Here is a 24,405-nt window from a genome sequence, read left to right on the forward strand (position 1 = left end):
TTCTGGGAATACTTGATTAGAAACACCCTCTATTGTAATCTGTACTTTAGTGACATTATGGTTTTCGAACTTCTCAGCATCTCTCGCACCATCAGCATAATCTGTCACGAATAGAAGTAATATGCCTTAAATGAACATCCTTGGAAAATTGATGTTCTTATTAATTCCCGTTTCATTGGAAGTAACATTGACAGTCTTGAAGTGATCTAACCAATCGTAATATATTGAGAAGCCAGAATTGTACTTGCTATTGTCTTGTGAGTTACTGTGTCGTATTCAAAACAGATATTTTCAAGATTGTAGATCATGTTTGCAGTTGTGCTTGTTACTATGATTTCCTCCTTGGGTGCTAGTGTGACCTCAATGGTCACTTCCTCGTGAATTGGAAACTTGTAAAACGGAGCATGAGTGTAAAACAATTCAAAATCTAATGTTATCTTGTACTTGTAACTGAAAAGTTTCTTCAGTGTCTTCTCCTCACTAGTTTCACTGGTAACATCAGCTTCAGCTGAGATCTTAACTCCCTGAGATTCTTTGATTGAATACCTTGAAACACCCTATCGTTTCTTTCCTCTAACCACACATCTTTAAATGTTGAATAATGACTGCATTCGTTGAGATCAAATATCTGTTCTGTTCCCCATTTAATCACCATCTTGGAGATCAAGTTTCTACCGAGGTTGTCAGCCACACTGTTTTTGGAATCCCCGGAAATGGTGACATCAGCAGACAGTAAAAGAGATTTAGGGACAAAGAATGTATTCTCTCTCAATGTCGGGATTTTAACGTACAAGGTTTCTTTGGGATTAACAGAAGAGGGATTATGAGTGATAATGTGATGTTGCCTATCAGCCTACAAGCCGAGTGGTATTTTATTTCTCCTCTTAGTATTGAGTAATCCTCCTGTTGCCATCCTATTTATTTAGAATGAAAAAATCTTATTGTTGATTGAGCTTTGCTCTCATGACGTAGTCAGATCTATTTACTTTGCTTAATGGCTTTAACACATTCTATTAAACCGTATATTATGGAGCTAACAACCATCACCAATAGGACGATTATATGCTGTGCCAGAAACCCAACAACGGCACCTACTGATTTCAATAGGAATGAAACGAAAGAACCGATTATTCCTGATAAAGCTGCAGCTGATTTCTTAGCCATTTCTTTAAGCCATTCAGCAAACTTCTTGAGCCCTTCTTTAACCTTATCTGGTATCGAAGGTTTAGGGTCTGGTTTATGTCATGGTCCTGGTCCTGGTTGGGGAACAGGTTTATGAGCATCGATACCCACATTGATAGCAAGGCCTAGAATTGAAAACCAACATACCAATAGCTATTAATAAGGAAATAATTGTTAAGCCTTCCAATTTGATGAGTAACTTAAGTCTATCCTTTAGAGGGATCTTTGAATCTGGTTTCTTAATGACATCAATTATTAAATGTTTTCATTCTGTTTCCTCGACTTTCCATTTCTCTATCCAACTCATATGCTTTTTGACGTTCTTGAACAAGTGTATCTATAACTTTAAACAGGTCAATTTCTTCTTTTAATGCTAGGCTTTCTTCAGCATTTTCTGTCATACCTATTAGATAGTCTCTTTGTAGATTTTCAAGTCTCTTTGTGTATTCGTCCAACCTCTCTTTCAATTTATCTTCCTGTTCTTCAAGCTCTTGTATTTTCATATCTTTTACCATCTTAACCAAGGTTTAATCATCTCCCGCCTTTTTTAAACGCTCTAACTTCTCTCAAGGCATTATCTGTGAACCCTAGTGTTCTTAATTTTTCATCAGTTGCGTCTATCAATTTACTGATTAGTTGGTCTAGACTGCTTCCATCATCACTGTTAATTGTATCTTCGATTATATTAATAACATTTGATCTCTGCGGTGTTGGCCTGTTTATTCGGGTTCGTGTTGGGGAAGGGGGCTGTAATTCATGAACAGTATTATGCATTTCAAACTGATCCTGTGGTTCTACTTCTGTTGTTTGAACTCTACCACTTAGTCTATTGAGGAAATCAGCTGCATATTTTCGCTGTTGTTATTTCTTTTGAGCTTTAGCTTCTAGTACTCTTCTCCTATCAGTAATTAAACCTTCATCTTTAAAAGAATATATTCATATCATCTAATTTCATCAATACATATTTACCCCCAGTAGATCCTTTAATTGTTGATCTGGCTAGAAGACGACCATTCCTATCCGTTATTTTAACCAAACTAGTTCTCCATTTTTAACCTTACCAGGCATGAAGAGATCATTCTTAATACTCTAATCTCCCACTTACCTGTCCCATTTCCAAACCCTATCGCAAGTGACTAAGTCCGAATATTGCTAATTTTGGTTGGGGCAGAGCTCAATTTATGGAACAGCCTGGAGTAGTGACATGACAATGGACACTGTAAGGCTTTACGACAATCTTGCCTAGTCACGTAGTCGTTTACGTGTACTGCGGCTGGGCGACCGGGGCAATTAGGGTCACGGTTTCGTAACAGCTCAAGATCACTGTGGCGATTCGTTCACCATTTAACACACTGTATTTACACAATGGGAGCTACTACAACCGATCAATTGCCCAATGGAATAAGGGTGATTATAGAAGAGTCCTGGCTATTCTGCAGTTAAGCAGTGAAGTGGTCTAGGAACACCCACAAGGAGTCTTTAAACTGTGATCGGGCCTGATTGTTGATTTCATCACCTGTAGTTAAAAAGAGTGGCCTCGTCTTTGACATGGAAGGGTAAAGTCACTAGATTGGAACTGGGACGAAAGAACAGGGTGATCTACTGCCTGATAATGGGCATTAAAGAAAAATTGAACAGAAGATTAACATTCTGATAAGGTTTTATTCATCATGAAAGTCAACATCAGCGTCATCAGGGTCAAACTCAAGCTCATCATTAACCTCTTCAAGTTCCCCATCTGCTGGATGCGGGATCACTGGGTCGTCATTCCCGTCCGGAAGAAGTCCACTTAGTCTCCACCCACTGACTATCACTTGGAATGCCACTCTTTCCCAGGCGAGACTGATCATACGTACTACATCCTGGCGGGAAATCTGATCACAGTGTCCATCATCTTCGGTATGTCCAATCTTCCAGGCTTTCCACACCAATCTGAGATGACATTTAAAACTGCGATTTACAGTTAAGTCCAAAGGTTGCAAAATTGAAGTGCATCGTCCAGGAATGAACGAATCCTGTCCATTTTGCCGCGGAATTTCCTCCGTAAACAGATGATGTCTATGGGCAGGGTAGCGATCCAAGATGAGGAGAAAGGTTGCTCCGGCAATAAATGGCACAACAATGGCTTGCAACCATTCGATCAATGACTGATGTCTTGCCCAGCCATTCGGAGTACCTGTAACCTAAGATTAAAACGTTTCGTTTAGAAATAAAGAATAAATCGGTGCAATTCATGAAAATGTATGACTCATTCTCCGATTGTATTGTTGCTCAGCCAGCTGATAGCTTTGGGAAATGGTTTCAAAGATCAACGTACTGCAATGATTCTAAAAATAGAACAGGATTCGTAAAAAGACCATTAAACACGAGGAGCAGGCAGATCATAGAGCTAGCTCCATTGGCAGTTGAAGATGATATGGTCATCTAACAGCTAATAAACCAGGATTAGTTAATGAAAAGGTTTACTTACTCGCACGTTCTGGGGAGCATGGGCTCGCAGTTCTGCAATAACTTCGCCTTCAGCATCCAAGCCCCTAAAGTTGACCTCAGCTGGTAGTTTTCGTCCATCGCTGGAGACGGCCAAGGTTACCGTGCATCCAATCTTCCCGTTCCCTCTTGAGGATCTGATGTCGATCGAATGTGATCCTGTTGTAGCCATTGTGGTTTTCGGCACCATGTCAAAGTTGACAAATGTTTCATCCATGTTGATGATCACATGGAAATTTCCATTTTGGATGATTTGAGACGTTTCCCTACGATAGACGGCCGCTATTTCCATAGCGTTGTCGGGGAGGGTTCGCGTGTTCTTATTCTTTCTTCGATGGCTTATTCTTTTTCTGAAAGGAAAAGGAGACCACTTTTAGCTTTGAAAAACGTAGCTTACTCCCCCATTACTGTCCATTTCTTGGTCATTGGGCCCATTATTCCATTATGGCAGAACAAAAGTTGTGAGAGAACCCAACCCAAGTGAGATACCAATTTACGAAATGGCTTCGTTGTTTTTACCTTTCTTTGAATCGGGTCAGCCAGTGATCTGACGCTCGGAAATCCTGATTGCGAGGCCTTTGCGCTCTCGTCTGCTGCCTTTGTTCCTCCGTCAGATTAGTCCACCATTGTCTGTATTCTCTGGCTGCTTGTGACTGGAGATCGATCCCGGATACTGGAATTCCATGCTGGCGGCGTTGAATAAACCAGTCGTTGAGCTGATTTTCCATGTCTGCCCAAAACGCTGAAAAGGACAAACGGTAGGCCTATCAAGCAGACGGTGAAGGGATGAATCGGAGGGGGAGAAGAGTAGAGTATGCCTGAAATCTAAGAAGAGTCCCTGAATAATGTCGAACTATGGATAAAACCTCATTTCACAGTGAAAGCCTGAACTCACTGTCGCGCTTTTGCGCCGCGTTTTCACCGAGGCGCGGAAATCAATTGTTATTCATTAGGTGAACAAAGGATTCCCCGCCCGGCGGTGAAAATGCGGCGGAAAAACGCGTCAGTGAGTACAGGCCTTAATCTTATGGGCCTACTTCACTTAAAATTGTACATCTTTCGTAAATTCCTGACAAAAATGAGTTACCTTGTTCATCATTGCCATGCTGCCGAATCCTCCGCCGTCTCCTCTCAATTTGGGTGCACCTGTCGCGGCGTTCCGACATCTCTTCATACTGGTCTAGCCATCTTGATAATGTCCTTGGATGGATGCGGTGATGTACGGCAAAAGAACGACAAGACCGGGCATGCGCAATGCCCATCGCATGGTGCAGCCTAAAAGTATCCACGTAGTCCAAACGCTGATTCAAGCTGTAGCCATGAAGATGTCTCCTTTCTTGGCCTTCGTTAGCCGCACCATTATTACCTCCGTCGTCACCACCATCACCATGCCCACCATTACCGCCACCATCACCGTCGTCACCGTTATCCATCGAATTCACGACCCAAAATCCAATGGCAAAGCAAAAAATCCAAAACAAACGCATCTCGTCGATTAACAAATCGAACCTCTGACAAAAACATCAATGAGTACACAAGAACTGTCCAACTTCTCTTATACTGTTTTGGAGAATACGTAATTGTTATGTCACTGAGGTCATCCGTAACCTCACCCGATTAGGCCTAGTGTAATTCTTTGCCAGGCTCTGGGGTGTGACAAGGAAGTCGACAGAACAATTATAATATTGATCCAGGGCATTCTGTTTCCGACCATACCCCACCCCATTTTATTGGACTTAGGATTTTCTGATGATTTTCTGGGTTCAGGAATGGGACAGGTAAGTGGGAGATTAGAGTATATTGTATGATTTCCCGATTTTCAGTTTCACTATTTTCTGTCAGAGAAAAAAACGAGTTTAGGCAGATTCTTTAATTGTCTGGGTGTAAACTTAAATTTGCTGCCCTTTAGGAATTTAGGAGATCTTAGAATTTTCAAGTTCTCACTTATTGAAGCTTCAGCCTCATAGCCCGGGATCTTGTCTTTCAGTCTTTCATTTCTAAATTTCATCAGATTCAGTCTCAATAATTATCTCAACTAATTTGAACCAGGATCAGGATTACCACTGAATTCATTACAAGATTTTAGTGTATCTCATGATTCTTGATCTAAATTTGTGTTGTACCTTGTGTCAGTTCCTTCACTTCCATTTGTGTTCAATGAAGTTTCATAATCTTCCTCATCAAAAACTGGATTTTTAAAAAACATCATATTGTCACGATTAGTTCTAGTTTCATAATCTTCTATGTGCTGCAATGGCATACTTTCTTCACCTTCTACTTCTCCTTCATCCATATTTATTTAACAAGTAGAACAACCAAACTACCGACCACTGTGTACAATAAGAATTTAATTGTATCGAGTGTGTCATTTGGTTCATCAGTAATAGGTTTACCTTCAACAATAGTCATGGTAGTAACCGGAGTCTTACTGTACTGTGATCAACACTACTAATAGTTATCTTCATAATTGCATCATTAGTCGAGCTTAGCTCTATTGACGATGCCATGGTCTTCACTCTTATTTTCTTAACACTTGGTCCTTCCATCATTGGAGGAGGTAAAGTTTTTTTACCATTTACATTAATCTTACCAAATTTAGCATTAGTTGGTGCAGTAAAGATATTATTATTGTAATTAACTATCTTACCCATTTTGAGTGCCATGTCTGATCAAATGATGTACAGCCCCAGTCGTGTATGTGTATCCGATAATGATTTCTGGTACATATCAATTGAAGTTGGAACATCAGGATGTTTGTCAATGGAATCTTGTAAAAGTGTATTAAATTCTTTTAGTGCATCTAATTGTGTTCCTACCCGCCCTGTAATTGGAGATTTGGTGAATGCCTGCGTGCCCGGTATACAATAAACATAAGTTCTGATAGAGTCATTCAATCTCTCTATCCCTGGATTTGCAAAACCTGATGACTTCAGAGTCCTAAACTGTTGGTATGTTCGACATGGTTTCGGTTCTATCACATCAATTACATTTTATGTTGATTAACATAATACATAATCCAGACATCTGGGTATTTGAAATTAACCATATAATATATACCAGCATCCCAATGGTCATTAAACATTGGAAGCATTCTGCTCTGATGAGCTTTCATTAACAAATAATTGATTTTTATTTATCTATGTAATAACCTGGATCTGTTATCGCCGGGTCGTAATCCGGTACACTCCAGAAAGTCCCCCCCCCCCCCCATTACTTACAAACACTGAGAAATCATAATCATTATTTAGCTTAAACTCACTCAATAACTCTCCTAGTTTAGTACGATTTATGTTATTGTTAAATTCGTTGAAAATTGTTTCAACTAGTGGTTGTATCTCTAGGTTTTTCATGATTTTGCATATTTGATAATAAGCATGAAATCTGTAAAATGATCTTATCATTGGATCGTTGTGGTTTAAATGGTCATTAATTGAAACCCCACAACCAGTTGTTGCAAACCATACAGCCAGATTAAATTGATTCTGGTAAAACGATAGTGGGTTATTAATCAGTCATAGACAGTCCTTACTATTTTTCAATCTTAATAACCCAGGAGTTATTTTAAATTATTTTTGAGTGAAAACACTATTAGGGGTAACATAAACATCAAAGTTAAAAAAGTCATACGTAAACATATTCTTATGTTGTGTTGTTAATGGGTAATAAATCATTTATTTCGTGTTAATTTTACTATTACTAACATAAGCTTTACCAAATGTACATAGCGAGAATCGATACTATGTGTAAATAACCCATTGTTGCCGAGAATGCTGTTTACAGGGTGTAGTAGAAGGGTAATAGTGGCGTTTTGACAAGTTGAAATATGTGTGGTTTGGGCAAGAAAACGAAGTTTTCTTAGGCTATTTCGCAGATATTATTCGTATTAATCGTACATCATTTACCCTTCTACCCTCCTTTCACCGTCAACAAAAAGGGCCAGAAAATCCGTCGGACGCGCCATCATAAACGGGTTGCCAATCAAATTACTCGAAGCAAAGTAATTAAATGACGGCCTGAATTGACAGTGCCAACCTCAGAATCAGGTTGCCCTTCTACTATACAACATGCACTGTGCATTTGGGTCAGGTCAGCATCCCTGGAACCGTTACTCATTGAACACCTGGTCTTCCATTATGATGGCGTTCAGTGCGTGTCTCGTGCGACAACCACGAGTGAGTGTAATGTTAGTGAAGTCGCGACATGGACGGTTGGGAAAGGAAGGGAATGCAGGGAGACTACCGATAACAGCCCTTCTGGCGGCCTATCAGGGGGGAGTTTATCAGCGGTGAAGGATGGATATACGAACAACGACGGTGGATCGGCGGATCATAGCTACAAGTAAAATTTTACATGTATTCGTGTCCATTCACATAGTGCATTGATATACTGTCTTCTCCCACTAACCGAGCGCCAGGAAAATGGCTCGAAAATGACCAACTCCAGAAACATATTATAGTGAATAAAACACATGCAACGATATACGTATTCTCGACGTTTCGTGTATTTGACACTTTTTCAACTCCAGAAACATGGCAGTCTGTAGTTTTTTACCGGTGGACTGCAAACATTCAATATGACAGCCAGTTCGCCGGTATTTTAGAACGCTCCTTTATTTTGGGGTTAAGGAGGCCTTCTGTGAGGACGCCTTAATTCAAAGCCGCCTCCTGTAAGGCGTCCTTATCCAAGATCAATTTTAGAACCTTCCTCGACTCGTCCTTTATTGGAGGAGTTCCTTCAGTTAAAGGTAGCCTTGGAGGCGTCCTTTCGCAAGGAAATCCTCACTCCAGGTCGACCTCAATGTTTCCTGGGCTGGCGAACAATGCCGTGATCTGATGTAACAAGTAATTCATTGCGGTTGGTTTATTGCGCTTGGTTCTGAAGGTTAAAATAAAAGCCCGCCCCGTCGCTCCAAGTGCACCAGAGGCCCCATTACGGCTGAAATTATGGACGACTCAAGACGTACTGAAGCCAAGAAACGGAGGACTTTTTCGGATATCGAGAGAAATGTGCTGCTCGAACTTATCGAAAAAGAAAAGTGTGTCGTCGAACTGAAGCAGAACACATCGGGTGTATTAAAAGCCAAGAATCAGGCTTGGGATCGGATCGTAGATGGGTTCAATCAACAGAAAGGATTGGAACCGTCCAATGTGAAGGCACTCAAGAAACTGTGGGACAACACGAAAGCCAAGGCAAAGAAGGACGTCAGCAAAGAAAAGAAAGATCGGTACCGGACAGGTGGAGGTCCCGCTGATCCTGCCGCCAAGGCAGATGACGCATCCCACCTTGTGACATCAATTTGCAGAGACGTATTACGACCCTTGGATAACGAATTTGACGATGATGCGGGATACCATGGACAAGGTAGATAGTTTATTTTTCAATGGTAAAATGCACCATCACGTAGACAGAAAAGCAGTTTGCCTCATGTCGTTCCGAATGTGACGAGGGCTACCCCACCAAGAAGTATTTTAACTTACTCTAGTTTCACTTCCATAAAACTACCGGTACTGGTAAAAATAACCAGAAATGTCAGATTCAGAACGTTTCGTGACTCCCATTTCTTTCAGGAATGTTGTTGAAATAATACGACAGTTGACGGCAGTTATTAAGTAAAGTTATAGAAGTGAAAAGAGAGAGTTTAGCTGTAAAGTAATAGAGATGGTGCACATGTAAATATGACATTCAAACAGGCCTATCCTCACTGGCAGCATAAAACCATTTGACGTTCTGTGATTTAAATTACGTTAAGATCATCATTTCGCTGCATTTGTTTTATAAAATTATCCTATTTTTGGTTTTACATGTCCACAAGAAACCGGGGTTCCACGAGCTGCCACTGCGACTGTAACGCTGAAGGATGTTGAGGAAGAGGGGTTTTCTGAACCAAAGCAGTCCACATCGACAGTCAAACCTGGATCGCAGGGGAAAGCCAAACGGAAATATGTGGAAGCAACAGACAGTCCAACGTCATCATGCGCATTCGGCAAAGTAGTTCGCATGCAGGAGATCGAATACGAGCTGCAGGTTAAATGCTTGAAACAGCAAATAGAATTTCATCAGGAGGAACACCGAGAAAAAATGAAAGTCCTCAGAATGCAACAGCACTTCCTTGAAAGTCTCCAGGAGAAAACAAGTTCAACATCAAATGAGTCAAATCAAACGTATCCGTTGTATAACGTCTATCATCAGATGAAATAAATGATTAATTGAAATGTACCTGAATGTCTTTTGTCATTCATTGAAAATACCGCTGAACTATTGTTTGCCTCATTGCATTTCCAAGCACATCATGTAATGCGGCGTTGTCCACGTCGCCAATACCTTCCATTTCAGCTTCATTATTTTCATCAGGAAAATCGTCCTCACGTAAATCCGTCGCAATATTGTGAAGTACAGCTGTGGCTACAATTACTGCCATAGTGGTCGTTAATTTGCAGTGGATCCCGAATTTCAGACATGGAAAACGACGCTTCCATACACCGAACATGCGTTCAACGAGTGATCGGGTTCTCCTCTGTGCGCGATTGAAGCTGTTTTCCGCTGGTCCATTGGGATTCCTGAATGGTGTCATAAGAAATGGCCGACAAGGATACCCTGGGTCCCCAAGCAACAAACCGGTCAGTTCATTATTTTCGAATCTGGTACAAATCAGGTTGTTGTCAAATATGCGTGCATCGTGAGTAGAACCAGGCCACCTCACGACTATGTTGATGAACTTCAGGTTTGCATCACTTATCCCCTGCACATTCAGCGACATAAACGATTTCCGACACCTATATATCTCCCGATTTTCCAGATTTGGAGCTTGTATGGGAGTGTGCGTACCATCCACACAGCCTACAACAAGTGGAAACTCGGCAATCTCATAATACTTGGCTTGCATAGCCGTTACTGCTTGTCCCTCTGGAAACTGTATCAAATCGCCTCGTTTTCTGGCAATAGCTCGTGAAACATTAGCAACGATTTTGCTCACAGACGACTGGGAAATTTGTAGTAAATCTCCAGCTACAATTTGGAAACTACCTGTGGCATAGAATCGCAAAGCAATTCTGAGTTGCAAACTTGGCGGCACCGGATTTCCACGGTTATTCACTGGTTCGGGTAAGTCATCTCGTAAAATGTCGAGAATTCGTGTAAAACCGTCTCTCTTGAATCGGTACCGCTTTCTGAAGTCTTCGTCCGTCCTGTTCTCATCGGGGTCCACATAATGGAGATGGCGGACCCTACGGGGGTGTCCATTTTCGATATCCACCAGTCTTCTTATATTTTCAATGCGGTTTACGTACGCAGCCATCATTACCGGTGGAAGTCCAGTGGCGAAAGGAGCGAGTTGGTCGCCCGAGGAGGCTCTTAAGGAAGGTCCGGACCATCCTTAGGAATAAAGGAGATCCTCACCCAAATTGAGGAATTCCTTTCCCGAAAGGCGCATTCTAAAATCGACCCTCCCTTAAGCTAAGGAAGCGATTTTAAGGAGACCTTCATGAGGATTTGGAGGTGCATTCTAAAATCCAGTAAGGCCTCCTTGAGATGACAACAATGGGCTAAAGGAGTTCCTCAATTTCGAGGAGCGTTCTAAAATACCGGTGTAACATCTGTGATGTTTCCCATGTGTCAGTGTTTCCAAACAATAGGCAGCTAGAGAGACCACGACTTTTCAATAGGGGGGATACACAGAAAAACTTGTCAATCTATTTTTGAGCGTTCCCAAACAATGAGAGGGGAACACTCAAAAACAGAAACACTCAAAAATATTACACCGGCCATAGTGATCGATGGTTATAGGAAGACAACCATGTAAATGTTGTCAATTCAATAACGCCTGGTCGCGGCCAGGGCCAGTAATCCCTGCAGTCAGGGTGATGATTATTCAAGTTACGTAAGTCTATTGCAAGTCCATGTAAATGGTTGACCAATCCAGAGTCTTTCAAATGAATTTATTTTATCTAATCGATTATGGAATCATTTTCTTGTGGGGGAAGTCCAATAAAGGGCACTTTTGTGTCAAATGTCATAATTGTTTTCTACCAACTTGCTTTGACCACGTTCTTCCGGTAAGTTGCACGCAATCCGATGAATTTTGTGGGTAGGCCTAGAAGGCACCCTGATGATCTAAACGTATGGAATGGAGCATGGGGATGATGTTGGCAGCCCTGACCCAGATACCACTGCTGATGATGAAAATGATGTAGATGATGCTAACCAGGCTGTACCGTATGCACGTAGGCACAATAAAAGCTACAGTCTCAATCAAAAGACTGACCTTATCGAGACATACCAATTGGAGCATGCTATATGATTACGTCATGCTGAAACTGCGATATCCTTTGCTAGACACCACCGCATAGCACCGCAGACATTTAGACGTTGGATAAGCACACAGGATGACTTGTGTGCCCTCCGAGATAAATCAACTCAAGACCATAGAAGACTGATGAGACAACGGGAACACGGCACTGATGCACAAGGTAGTGTTTCTTCAAGCATTTTATCCCTCGCTAAATGAATTTCCTTCTTTGTTGACCTATATGGCCTGGAATAAGTCCGCTTCTGTGTCATGGACAGAAGAATAAGTCGCATGATACATCAAAGCGACTGACCCTGACCATGTCTTTAACTATATCAGTATTATTGTTCCTGGGACCTTTATTCCTAGGACTAACATTTCGTTCATACCTGTGGTCATCGCCAATCAATATTTCCTAAGATGTTAAACGTGTTAGCTTTTTTATTTCAGCATACTGGCCCGAAATGGAAAACAATTCGAACACCTGGTTCCTTGAGTGCCGTAGACTTGGTTTCCCTGGTTCCGGTGAGGATATTAAAGGGCAAGCTGGAAGAGAATTTCGGCAATGGTGGGCAGAGCTTCCGATCGAAACGAAGGCCGAAAGACAAGAACAGAGACCCCTGCGATACCTTTTCTATGCATCTCCACATTGGCTTAGCAACTTTATGGAAAGGTGAGCTTTATTCCTCAGTTGCATGGATCGGCCTAAACGTACGAAATGGATTGTATTCGGTGAATTTTAGTAATATGCAAATTTCATTTCAGGAAACAAATCAGCTATCGAAGGAAGACCAAATATTCAAATGGGTTACCTTACAACGCCCAGGCTTTGGTTGCCGATTACCGGGAGAGTTTGCCGACCTCATCAGAGACGCTGATTTTGATGTCATCATGAAAATGAATGAGACGTTCGTGTCGTTTGATATGGTGCCAAGATCAACAATGGAAACGACTGGGTCTCAGAATGTTGACATTAGGTCATCCCAAAGCAACCCGAAACTTGGATGCACGGTGACTCTAGTAGTAACGACAGACGGACGAAAAGGACGAGCCGAGGTCAACCCCTGAGGCTTGGCACTAGATGGTGACGTCATTCGGCAGCTTCAGTCGGATGCTCCAGACAATGTGCGAGTGAGTATTGGCATAGAATACAAGTTCGTGGTTGTAGTACAGGACTAGTACCTGACGTCATCAGTGTTGTCATTGACGGTCTGACATTCTAGGTAATGGTAGTATTTTCTAGGAAAATCCAAACTGCTATGACTAAAATTGTTGTAGGTTTGTCATGGATGCAACCAAAACATTGTGCATATCTGACATTTTTCAGAAAAGTAATGTAAATATTCATACTTGTTGTTTGCTTTCCAAGGTAACTGGTAGTCCAAAGGGTTGGGCCCGACACCAACCGCTAATCGAGTGGTTGCAGGCCCTAATTGTGCCATTTGTAGGAGGGGCCACGTTCCTGTTACTTTTAGACAGGTATCCGGCGTATCGAAATCAGCAATCACCGCAGAGAATGGGACAGACACTTTTATCCCAGGACGATGTACTTAGCTGCTGCAGCCCTTGGACTTGACCAGGAGCTTCAAGTGTCACCTGAGGACCATTTGGAAAGTGTGGAAAATCGGCCACACCGATGATCAGGGACATTGTGAGCGGATCACCAGGCGGAAAGAGGTCAGGATGATCAGCCTCGGCTTGGAAAGGGTCACACAACAGACGATTATGAACGGTTGGAGAGCCAGTGGCCTAGTTCCTGAGGACGATGACCAAGTCGGGGAGGGGGTAGAGATGGTATATGATGAGATTGAGCAGTTTGTTTAAGGGATTGAGTTTTCGGAAGGAGAAGAGGATGATGATGTTATGGATGATGACGTGTAAACCTCGTTTGGATAATAAAATTGATTGGTAAATTGATAAGTAAATCCGTGATCTTCTTTAATTTATTCGGTGACAGCAAGACTTCTTTATTGGGACATTCTGCTGACTCATGAAGCTGGCTTTATCATAGACCCCAGATTAGAAATTTCTGGTCAACCCACACTATAGGCATAAAATTAGGACGCTAGTAGTATTGTATTCATTCATTCAGTACAGGACTACTCCATGTCAATGTTCATGTCTTTTATCCACTTACGTGGAAGGCATTGGCATTACCCACGAAAATGGAGTCAATTATCAGCTGTGGCTGTTCTTTCTAATGTTCGACTGCCACCAGTAAAATCGGCCTATTCATTCGGACTTAGTCATTTTACGATTCAGCCGCGCTCGGTAAAGTGGGAGAAGACAGTATATTGTAGAACGGAAACATTTATTGTGCGGGATATTTTCGCGAATTTCGTGAGAAGGTCGTGCTCGCGAAAATATTCTGACGCGAAAAACTCTTGCTAAGAACTCCATATCATTGTTGCCATGTCTCCACAGGCAATGCATCCAGCTAGGCCGTATGTAATTCTAAGCTTACTGAACCATAGAGTGGTAATTAGTTAGAGACTGCGTTTACCCTTGCACCTGATAAATACAAATTCCACACATCTTCAATGACTTTTGCCTAAATTAATGCTCATTTTTGTGCTATTTCGCTATACATTGAAACATGTTGACAATGAATTTGAATATACTGTATAGACACGCACAATTCAGTACCTATTCACCAGTAGTAGCTTTTGGCAAAATAGACGATTTTTATTTTAGTGTGAAAAACATTCTTGACTCGAGAAAATATTATGCTGCGAATATATATGTCCATCGGCCGGCATTCGCGAAAATTTCACCCCGCGAAAATGTTCTGCTCTCTACAGTAAACCTTTACCACTCTTTACGGCATATTTCTCGATGAATTTTAATGAAGTCTTTCAGTTATTTTGGTTCATATATTATCTCTCCGGGCCAATTTCATTCAACATTTTCTATCAGACAAAATTATATTGGCCCCTGCTCAGGCTTCTCAAATATTTCCAAGGGCTCAAATGAAGTAACGGTTCTTTACTTGATTGGCCACATCTCAAGGCTAGGAACTGTGTTAGTTTCCAATATCAGATTCCGGAAAAAACACTTTGAAGAAATCGGCGTTTAGTAATTTTTACACAGCAAACCAAATTGGCGTTACTAGCTCTTTCAAAGAGAAGTGCTAGATAGCTTTACAAAAACTCTTCAAAAACTCACTTGTGATCTTCTTCTTTTACGTTTTTTGCGAATGAACACGATTGCACTTATGATTGCTATGACAACCACAACTGGTACTGCTACGGAGGCTCCAATGGCAGCTGCAGTCATGGCAGCTGCAGTCATGACAGGTTGCGGTGGACTGGTGGTCACTGTAAAGGAATATAAGTCATAAGCAATAAGATATTATGTTAAAGAAGTAATGTCGGTCAAAATGGTTTGATTCAAATTTCAACAGAATTTATAAGCATATTATATCGAATAGGAGTATTCATCAACAAGATGACAAGTATAAGGATAATGCAATCTACCATATATACGAATATTATAGTAAAAAAAGGCCAAAACCTATCAATTAGGGAAAAACGCAAGTGTTTTTCCCAATCAAAGTTGCAATATTTCAAATACAAAAATGAAATAACCTAGCATGCATTATCCTTATACTTTACATACTTTACTACAACATGTAAAGTCTGTAGACTGGTACACAAAGAACCACACAGCTGATTCATGCAGTCCGTGTGACTAACTCGAGTGAATAGGTCAATTTTATCCTTAAAGAACAAAACTAACCTTTGTGATGTATGTAAATCTACAAGCTTGGACGAGTCAAATCCTAGTCAATCCCCAGTCAAAAAGCCCCTAGTTAAACTCTATTTAAAAAAAACCAGTCAAACCCTAGTCATATTAAATCAAGTCAAGTCCTAGTCATATTAAATCAAGTCAAACCCTAGTCAAAAACACGCTAGTCAAACTCTAGTCATGTCACAAAGTTCATAAAATTTAAAAAAACAATTTTTCATAAAATAAAAAAACAATTTTTCATAAATGAATAAAAACAAACAAAACAAAAAACAATTTTTCATAAAATAAACAAAACATGAAAAAAGTGTCCAAATTGTAAAAAACGTAAGATCCTACATGTGATCAAAAACTTTGTTGGTCATGTTTCACAAAACTCGTACATGTGATCAAAAACTACGATTGATAGAAATGTCGATTAAAAACAAAAACTAAAACTTTGAAATTTTCTTAATAATAAATGGATTTTCCTGATAGTGATGAAATTGAAAGAAACATTCATAAAGAAAATTATATTGTTGGAATTCGTAATCTAGAATTTAAAAAAATTGTATAAAATTAAGGATATAAACGAAAGTGTAATAACATTAGTAGATTCTACAGATAAAATCTATTTTATCAATCCTAAATATATAAGTAGAAAAATAGAAATTATGTTCGACAGCGTCAATCATTATTACTTTAGGTTAAATAAAATGAACAGCCCAAAAAACAAAGAAATGCGGTACATTTTCGATTTGTCAGGAATCACACAACTTGACAAATGAAAGTTTTTTAAAAATTTGATTTAACAGAATTTTTATATAAATAAAAATGAACTATGTAACAAATTTAATAGGGGGTTTTTGAATAGAGTTTAACTTAGGGGGTTTTGACGAGGGTTGACAAGGTTTTGTCTCATCCAAGCTTATAGATTTACATACATCATACATACATACATACATACGCACATACATCAAATTTGAACTAACTACTTATCCCAGACACGTTGACCTAAATTTCTCAGACAGATTTATCAACACACTCGAGATTTAAAATTATGTGGTCGAAATTGGATTGAACTTGAAAAAATATAATTTTTTTTATAAATAAAAGATCACACTCATAATAGTTTTGAAATTATTATGGGTGTGGTGAGCCCTATTTCCAAAATTTCGACCAAGTGGTGTTACCGAGGAGATTAAATTTCACTAATTTTTGAGAAAATCCAAAATTTTCTCTTGTGAACGTTCATTTTTATACGGAAAATTATATTTTAACCTCCTTCTTTGGCTTGGTGTAAGAGAGGTCTTTTGATTGAAATTTTTTTTTTGAAATTTTTAATAGGTTTTTACTTATTAAAAATTAAAAAACGTATATTTAATACATTTTCATTTTTCTATAAATAAAATGATGATGACGTTTAAAAATAATTTTACGTATAATAAAATGGATTCACAAAAGAAAATAAATTTTTGATTTTTTATCTACTGATGAAATGAAGGTGTTAACCTTCAGACACAAAGTGAAAAATTATAGTTCACTTTCAAGAACGAATTTACTTGAAAAGTTGAGTCAAATTCCTAATACTGAACAGGAAATTCCAGTTAAAATTGATAATGATATTTCAAAATTGTATCAAATTGAAAAACGAGTTGTGGCTCAGCGAGTTGAAGTTCATGCCAGAAAAACTCCCAAGGTTGAGATTGAAACGCTTTTAAAAAGAAAGATTAAAAAGTACAAAAATTTCAGACATTAAGCCTAAACTACTCAAACCAAAAATTTCAATCAAAAAACCATTGTTAGATCAAGCTAGACAACAAGGCTACAGAAATTGCCATAATCTTTCAATTGAAAAACTTAAAGAACTTTTGAGAAAACCACCAGTTAAAAAAATTTTCAAAAAAGATTGGGTTCAAAAAGCAAAAGAGCTTGAAAATTAAATCTAGCATGACAAAGGCTAAAATTCAAAATTTAATTCAGAAGTCGTTTGAATGGAGATTTAAAGAGCATGCATTACAGCATGCTACTGAAATCGCATCAATCAAAGGTTTGAAAGATTATGATATTGAATCATATCTAAAATTAATCAAACCATCAGTTATTGATAAAATTAATGAAATGAATGACAATGCAGTTAAAATTATTACAGTTTTAACAGTAATGATGTCAAGATATGACTCACAAACAGGCAACAATTTCAATTGAACTCAAAGCCACAAAATATCTTGAAAGGTCAGTCAATTGATTACAGTCAAATTATTTTAGATATTATAAACGATTTCGAAAATCTTCAAACAAAAGGATCAGGTTGGAAATTTTTATATATTGTCGATTTTGATATTAAAAAACACAAATATAAACCTTTGAAAGGCAGTAGTTATTTACCTTTACCAGATTACATTTAAAATAAAAAAGCGATCATTAATGTGAAAAATGATGATCAACAATGTTTCAAATATGGGATTTTATCTTGTTTATACTCCGATCAAATTAAGTTACGTGTAGCACATTTTGAAAAATTGGTTAAACGTTCACGTATTCAAAAAATGTTTGAAAATGTAAATTTTCCAGCATCCGAACGTGACATTAAAACATTTGAGAAAAATAATCCTGATATTGGCATTAATGTGTACTATAATCATTTTAAACTTTAGAAGAAGAAGAACTTAAAACTAAAAGGGAAATTTCAGGTAATGAATATTCAATTTGCCCATTATACATTTCAAAGAAAGAAAATCTTCCAAATGAAAGCTATATCAATTTATAACCAGAAACCGAACAATCAGATTCTCCACTTGAAAAATCAATTGACATTTAACAAAGAAAATCACATTATTCATGGATCAAAAATATGTCAAGACTTATTTCAGCACAATATTCAAGCGAACATACACAAGCACACATTTGTAATAGATGCTTAAAAGTATTCTACAATCATAAACTCAAAACAGGTCAAAAAATTCCAGGCAAATACAAGCTTGAACTACATTTAAAAGAATGCAAGAAGTATGAATGCGTTCGACAGGAATTTCCACAATTTCCTAAAAACTCACTCAAATTTTAAAATTTTAAAAAGAACCAAAAACATCCAGTTATTATTGTAGCGGATTTTGAATCATCTTTAGAAAAAATGCAAAATGAACTAGGATCAAGCATGGAACAGTATCAAAACCATGTGTCAATAGTTTTGCATATAGGGTCATATTCACCAAAGATCTAATTAAAGCTAAAAATTACTTAGTTGAATATACAGCAGATGCTATTGAAAATGTAACTAAAATCTTTTGTGAAAATTTAGTTAACTTATTAACTTATATAATACATGTTTCAAACAAGCCAAACCCAAACCCGAACTAAAAGGTCAAGCTCTTATTGATTATGATAATGCAAAAGAATGTTTACCTTTGCAATAAAAAGTTTACCGATAAAACTACAAAGTTTAGATCATTGTCATTTCACAGGCAGGTATAGAGGTGCAGCGCACAACAATTGCAATTTGAACTACAAAGTACCCGATTTTATCCCAATTTGTTTTCACAATTTAAAAATAAAAATATAAATAATGACACTAAAAAATTTGATATGAGATTTCTCGACAGTTATCGTTTAATGCAATCATCACTCGATAAACTCATTAAAAATCTAAATCATAATCAGATGAAACATGTTTCTAAATTCTTTAAACATGATCAATTTGAACTCATGACTAAAAAGGGAGTTTATCCATATGATTGGTTTGATTCAATTGAAAAATTTGAAGAAACTCAGTTACCTTCAAAAGAAGAATTCTACTCAAAATTGAATGATTCACATATTTCAGATGAACAATACACCCACGCTCAAAAAGTATGGAAAACATTCAAATGTAAAACTTTTAGAGATTATCATGAATTATACTTGAAAACCGATGTATTGTTATTAGCAGATATTCTTGAAAATTTTAGAGATCATTGTTTAGAAAATTACAATCTAGATCCAGTATGGTATTACACAGCGCCAGGATTATCGTGGGATGCAATGTTGAAGTCAACTAAAGTAAATTTAGAATTATTAACCGATTCGGACATGTACATGTTTATTGAAAAAGGAATTAGAGGAGAAATTTCAATGATTTCAAATCGATATGCAAAGGCAAATAATCCATATATGAAAAATGTTATCAAAAATGAAAAGTCAAGTTATATTATGCATCTAGATGCAAATAACTTATACGGCTTAGCCATGAGTGAACAATTACCTTATAAAAATTTCAGATACATGTCGAAAAATGAGTTTCAAGATTGGGAAAATATCCCTTGCACTTTAGAAGTTGACTTAGAATATCCGGAAAATCTACATGATCTACATAATGATTATCCATTATGTCGATCCAGAACATTTGAACAATAAATTAACTCGAAATTTGAGTGATAAAAACTAAATTGTGTTACATTATTCTTCATTGAAATTGTATCTATCATTAGGTTTAAAACTAACTAAAATACATCGTGGCATCAAATATAAAGAAAAAGTTTTTTTGAAAAACTATATTGATTTAAGCACGAACTTAAGATCTTCAGCAATGAATGATTTTGAAAAAGATTTGTTTAAATTGATGAACAATAGTATTTTTGGAAAAACGATGGAGAATATTCGATTGAGGCGAGATATCACATTATGTACAAATGTGAAACAACTTGAGACAAAATTGAGTAATCCTAACTTCAGAAGAGCCACACTCTTTAATGAAGATCTTGTAGCCGTACATTCACAAGAAGGCAATCTATTTTTAAACATACACATTTATGTTGGTCAAGCTATTCTAGATATTTCAAAAAATATAATGTATGATTTTCACTATAATTATATCCTTAAAAAATATCCACAAGCTAAACTACTCATGACAGATACGGACTCTTTAATGTATCATATTGAAACAGAAGATTTCTACAAAGAAATTTCTCAGGATGTTGAAAAATATTTTGATACTTCAGCATATTCTACAAATCATCCATCCGGAATCCCAATTATGAACAAGAAAGTATTAGGAAAGTTCAAAGATGAAGCAAATTGAAAATCAATTGCACAATTTGTAGGTCTTAGACCTAAATTATACAGTTTTAAACTTGATTCAGATTTGGATGAAACGAAGAAATGCAAAGGTGTGAAAAAATCAGTTGTAGACAAGTCAATAACATTTGATGATTATCACAAATGTAATTTTGACAATAAAGTGAAAAATGTTAAAGTGAATACATTTCGATCACACAAACATGAAATCAATAGTGAAACAATAAATAAGATCGCATTAGATAAACATGACGATAAAATAATAATTGGTAAAGATAATATCTCCACACTAGCTATTGGCCACGTCAAAGTAAATGAGGAGATATTAAATAAATTTACCATAGAAAGGAAATGTAAAACACATAAAATTACACCATTTTTAAAACAGCATCATCAAAAAGAAAGATACACACATATTGGTTTATATAATCAAAAGGAACATTCGAAATAAATACAAACAATTATTCAGAATGTATTGAACAATATACAAAATGTATTGAAAATTATTGCGATATTGGATTGGCCGAAAAACAATACGAGGATAGATTTAGACCAGTCAACACCTTGATATTAAAATGAAATGTGCAGACTATAAAAATTCAGAAAATCTATACACAAATGAACAACTCATGAATGTAATTAGAATTTATCGGAAGTATCTTAAAGATCACATTTAAGATATTTCTAAAGAGAAATTAGAATGGTAGTTTGGCTATACCAGATTACATTGCACACTGAATTGTCTTTTAATATCTGGAACCACACAGCCATTTTCTTGGGTTTTAGAAGTAACTCTTTTAAAAATTACTTCCAACGTTATCTTTTAAATCATTTACTTCTCTTTCTGACAGATGTCGCTGGCCAACCCTTCTAAGTATGTAATCAAAGTATTTTGTTTTATTCTCAATGTTAATCTCAAGACTTTTGAAGTCATCATCATAAGCAGTTTCATTATAATTGATGCAGAACTTGTAATGCATTGTTTTACTATGCTCAGCCATGTTGGATTCAAATCTCTCTTGTATTCAAACAGTGTCCATCGTTTACAATTATAGCATAATTCAGCTTTCGCTTCTGTACTCGTGTCATACTGCTTCATTATTGGGTTAGTGTTCATAGACAAATTAGGGGCATCATGTACAGGGGTCTCACTAAGGGTAGACATACCAGGGATAACCCTAGGTCGAATACAACCCTCTTCATGACCCCATTGGTTCCCACGCCTGCTAAAGTACTCTGCTAATGGTACATAGTTGTACATTCTGCATTCCATTTCCATAAGAATAGTTTATTAAATGTACAGTTGTCAGTTATGCCACTATTTGGTGAATCCTCTTCCCTAGTTTCACTTATACAGGCAGTAGGTTTTGATTTCCCCACTGCGGTTACCCCTATCTAGTCTAACCACAATGCATTCTGCACTGCATGATGTACGTACATAGAGCCGGCCGTTAGCAACGGTCATTTTCAAAAGGATGTTCGTCAAGGTAAACATTTTCCTTGCTTGATGACAGACGGGTTGTCAGGTATTCATGTAACTATATCTTTCACTCGAACAGTGCCACCTATCAGGTAACTAAATCTTGTAACTAAATATTTCACCCGACCAGGTTGTGATGTCAACCCGGTGTGACAGCGGATATAGTCCCCCTGGAGTCATAGTCTGGTAGCATTGTATTTGACCAATTAAGCAGCATGATCTATTGTACCGCTAACCCTAACCAAAACATTTAGCAATGCGGGCTATTGTTACACGGACTATCAGCCCTAGGACTACTATCCCCGCCACACCGGGACTTATGTGTGGAAATCAAGTACAGTTACCATAAGTCTATGTCAATCAGAAAAGAAGTCCTATTCTACTATTAAATCATACAGTTTAGATCAATGCTCTAGTGATCTTATCTAAATATTGGCCTACTTCCTGGATCATTGTATGTGAACGTTGATAGAAAGAGTAAGGCCTAGAATGGTGTGTGTTTGGTGTGTACACACTGTAGTAATAGGAAATTATGGTCGGATTGGTAATGGACTTTTTTTCCTTAGATAAGCAAGAAAACGATGTTTTGGGCTGATTTGAGGAATTGTCATGGATAGTCATACAGTCATTGTCATCAGCCTATTCAGAGACCTAGACAGATGTTATATAAGCTAACTCATGATATTCTAAACTATTGTATGACAGGTTGACCGTTTTGTAATTTCTTTTATGATATGCAAAAACTAGTGCATACTTTTTACTTGAAATGTGTAGCCTCATTTCATTCCCTCATTCCAAGTGCAGTAAAAAATATTTTTCACTAATATTAATGCATGCAATAGAGATCACGAAAAATAAACAAAACTTTTGAAGCCCAAAAATGAAGATGCTTACCATCATTTTGAGCAGTGTATGACCTGCTATATATGACATCTTTCGTCTTGGAAATCGCCTTTTCCCCAATAACGTTTTCAGCTGTACAATTGATAATGTGCTCTTTCTGGTCCTTATTCACGTGTACTATTACGGTGCTTCTGGTCCGTTTCTGGCCCTCCTTCAGCCCTGTGCAGCCCACATCTGTAACAGTAACCGTCGCTTTGCCTCTGAAGGGTTGCTGGAAAATAGGTGTGGTCATGGTAAGAGCCAAAGTGTGTATCTAATCTAAATCACTTACCCTAAAGTGGAACCTCCCTTTAGCAGGCACCACTCTATGTTAAGGACAACCTCTTTATTTAGGGATTCTGCACTGGTACCAAATTGGCCGATTCCATTTAAATTGACCTCATCCAGATTGTACAGATTATCTGGGCGCCTCCAAATAAGCGACAGCATTTGTTAGTCACAAGGGTTGCCTTTAGGCTGACGGGTCAAATATGCATTTGGATATTTTACTGAATAAACATGTACTCATTACCATGATTACCAGAAGTGCACAAATCGAAAGCGAGGCATTATCTGCAAAAACCGTAGGTTGAACATCGAGCGAGAGCGTCCAGAGATCACTACATAAAATATTCGGCCGACAAAGTCTGAAAACAATTCAACCACTTTGCACTACCATTTTTAAAATGAAAGTCTTAGCTATGCAGTGCGGTGGCAATTCAAACGTATTCGTGTAAATATGTTATACGCTGATCGCTGGACGCTCTCACTCGATGTGCACCCTACGGTGTTTGCAGAGAATATCTCGTTTTCGATTTGTGCACTGGCAGTAACGGGTATATTCAGTAGAAGATACAAACACACATCACGAACATTCCCGAGAGTTCGGCATCGGCCTTTCTCGCGCTGTATATTTGAACCGTCGGCTTCCAAAGGGGATTTCGCAAGACCAACGTTTCGTCCTATATTTTAAATTTTCTCGAGCAGTGAAAATGAACCTACTCATTTCCTGTTTGTATGTCCTGGGTCCGTATGCATAAAGGATCTGAAGTGTCAAAATTTCCTTTACTTTAAGTATTTTCCCTAAGTTCTTGCCAAGAGGCTCCATATCTTTAGTGATATGCATAAAACATCTTAATTTGGAAAATACTTAAGTATTTTCCTTAAATCTTAGTCTTCCTTAAGGTTCCTATAGAGGTACCTCAAGTAGACACCTAGCTAAGTATTTTCAAATATTTTCCTCGTGATCGACGAAGGTGGTAGGATGGCAGTATTAGCTGCTCTAGATGTTGTCGTAGAAAGAGCCTGTTGA

General features: G+C 37.9%; 1 protein-coding gene across 1 annotated transcript in view; it reads right to left on the minus strand.

Moving 5' to 3' along the window:
- Window positions 1–24,405, minus strand: part of LOC135502218 (ankyrin repeat and KH domain-containing protein 1-like) — a 334,848-nt gene that overhangs the window by 248,637 nt on the left and 61,806 nt on the right. The window contains exons 4-5 of the mRNA XM_064794875.1: window positions 23,106–23,325; window positions 15,119–15,270 (exon numbers count right to left, since the gene is read on the minus strand). Coding sequence (XP_064650945.1) covers window positions 15,119–15,270; window positions 23,106–23,325 — 372 coding nt within the window. The remainder of the gene's footprint in view (window positions 1–15,118; window positions 15,271–23,105; window positions 23,326–24,405) is intronic.

Source organism: Lineus longissimus, chromosome 18 (genome assembly GCF_910592395.1).
Source record: "Lineus longissimus chromosome 18, tnLinLong1.2, whole genome shotgun sequence".
Taxonomy (NCBI): Eukaryota; Metazoa; Nemertea; class Pilidiophora; order Heteronemertea; family Lineidae; genus Lineus; species Lineus longissimus.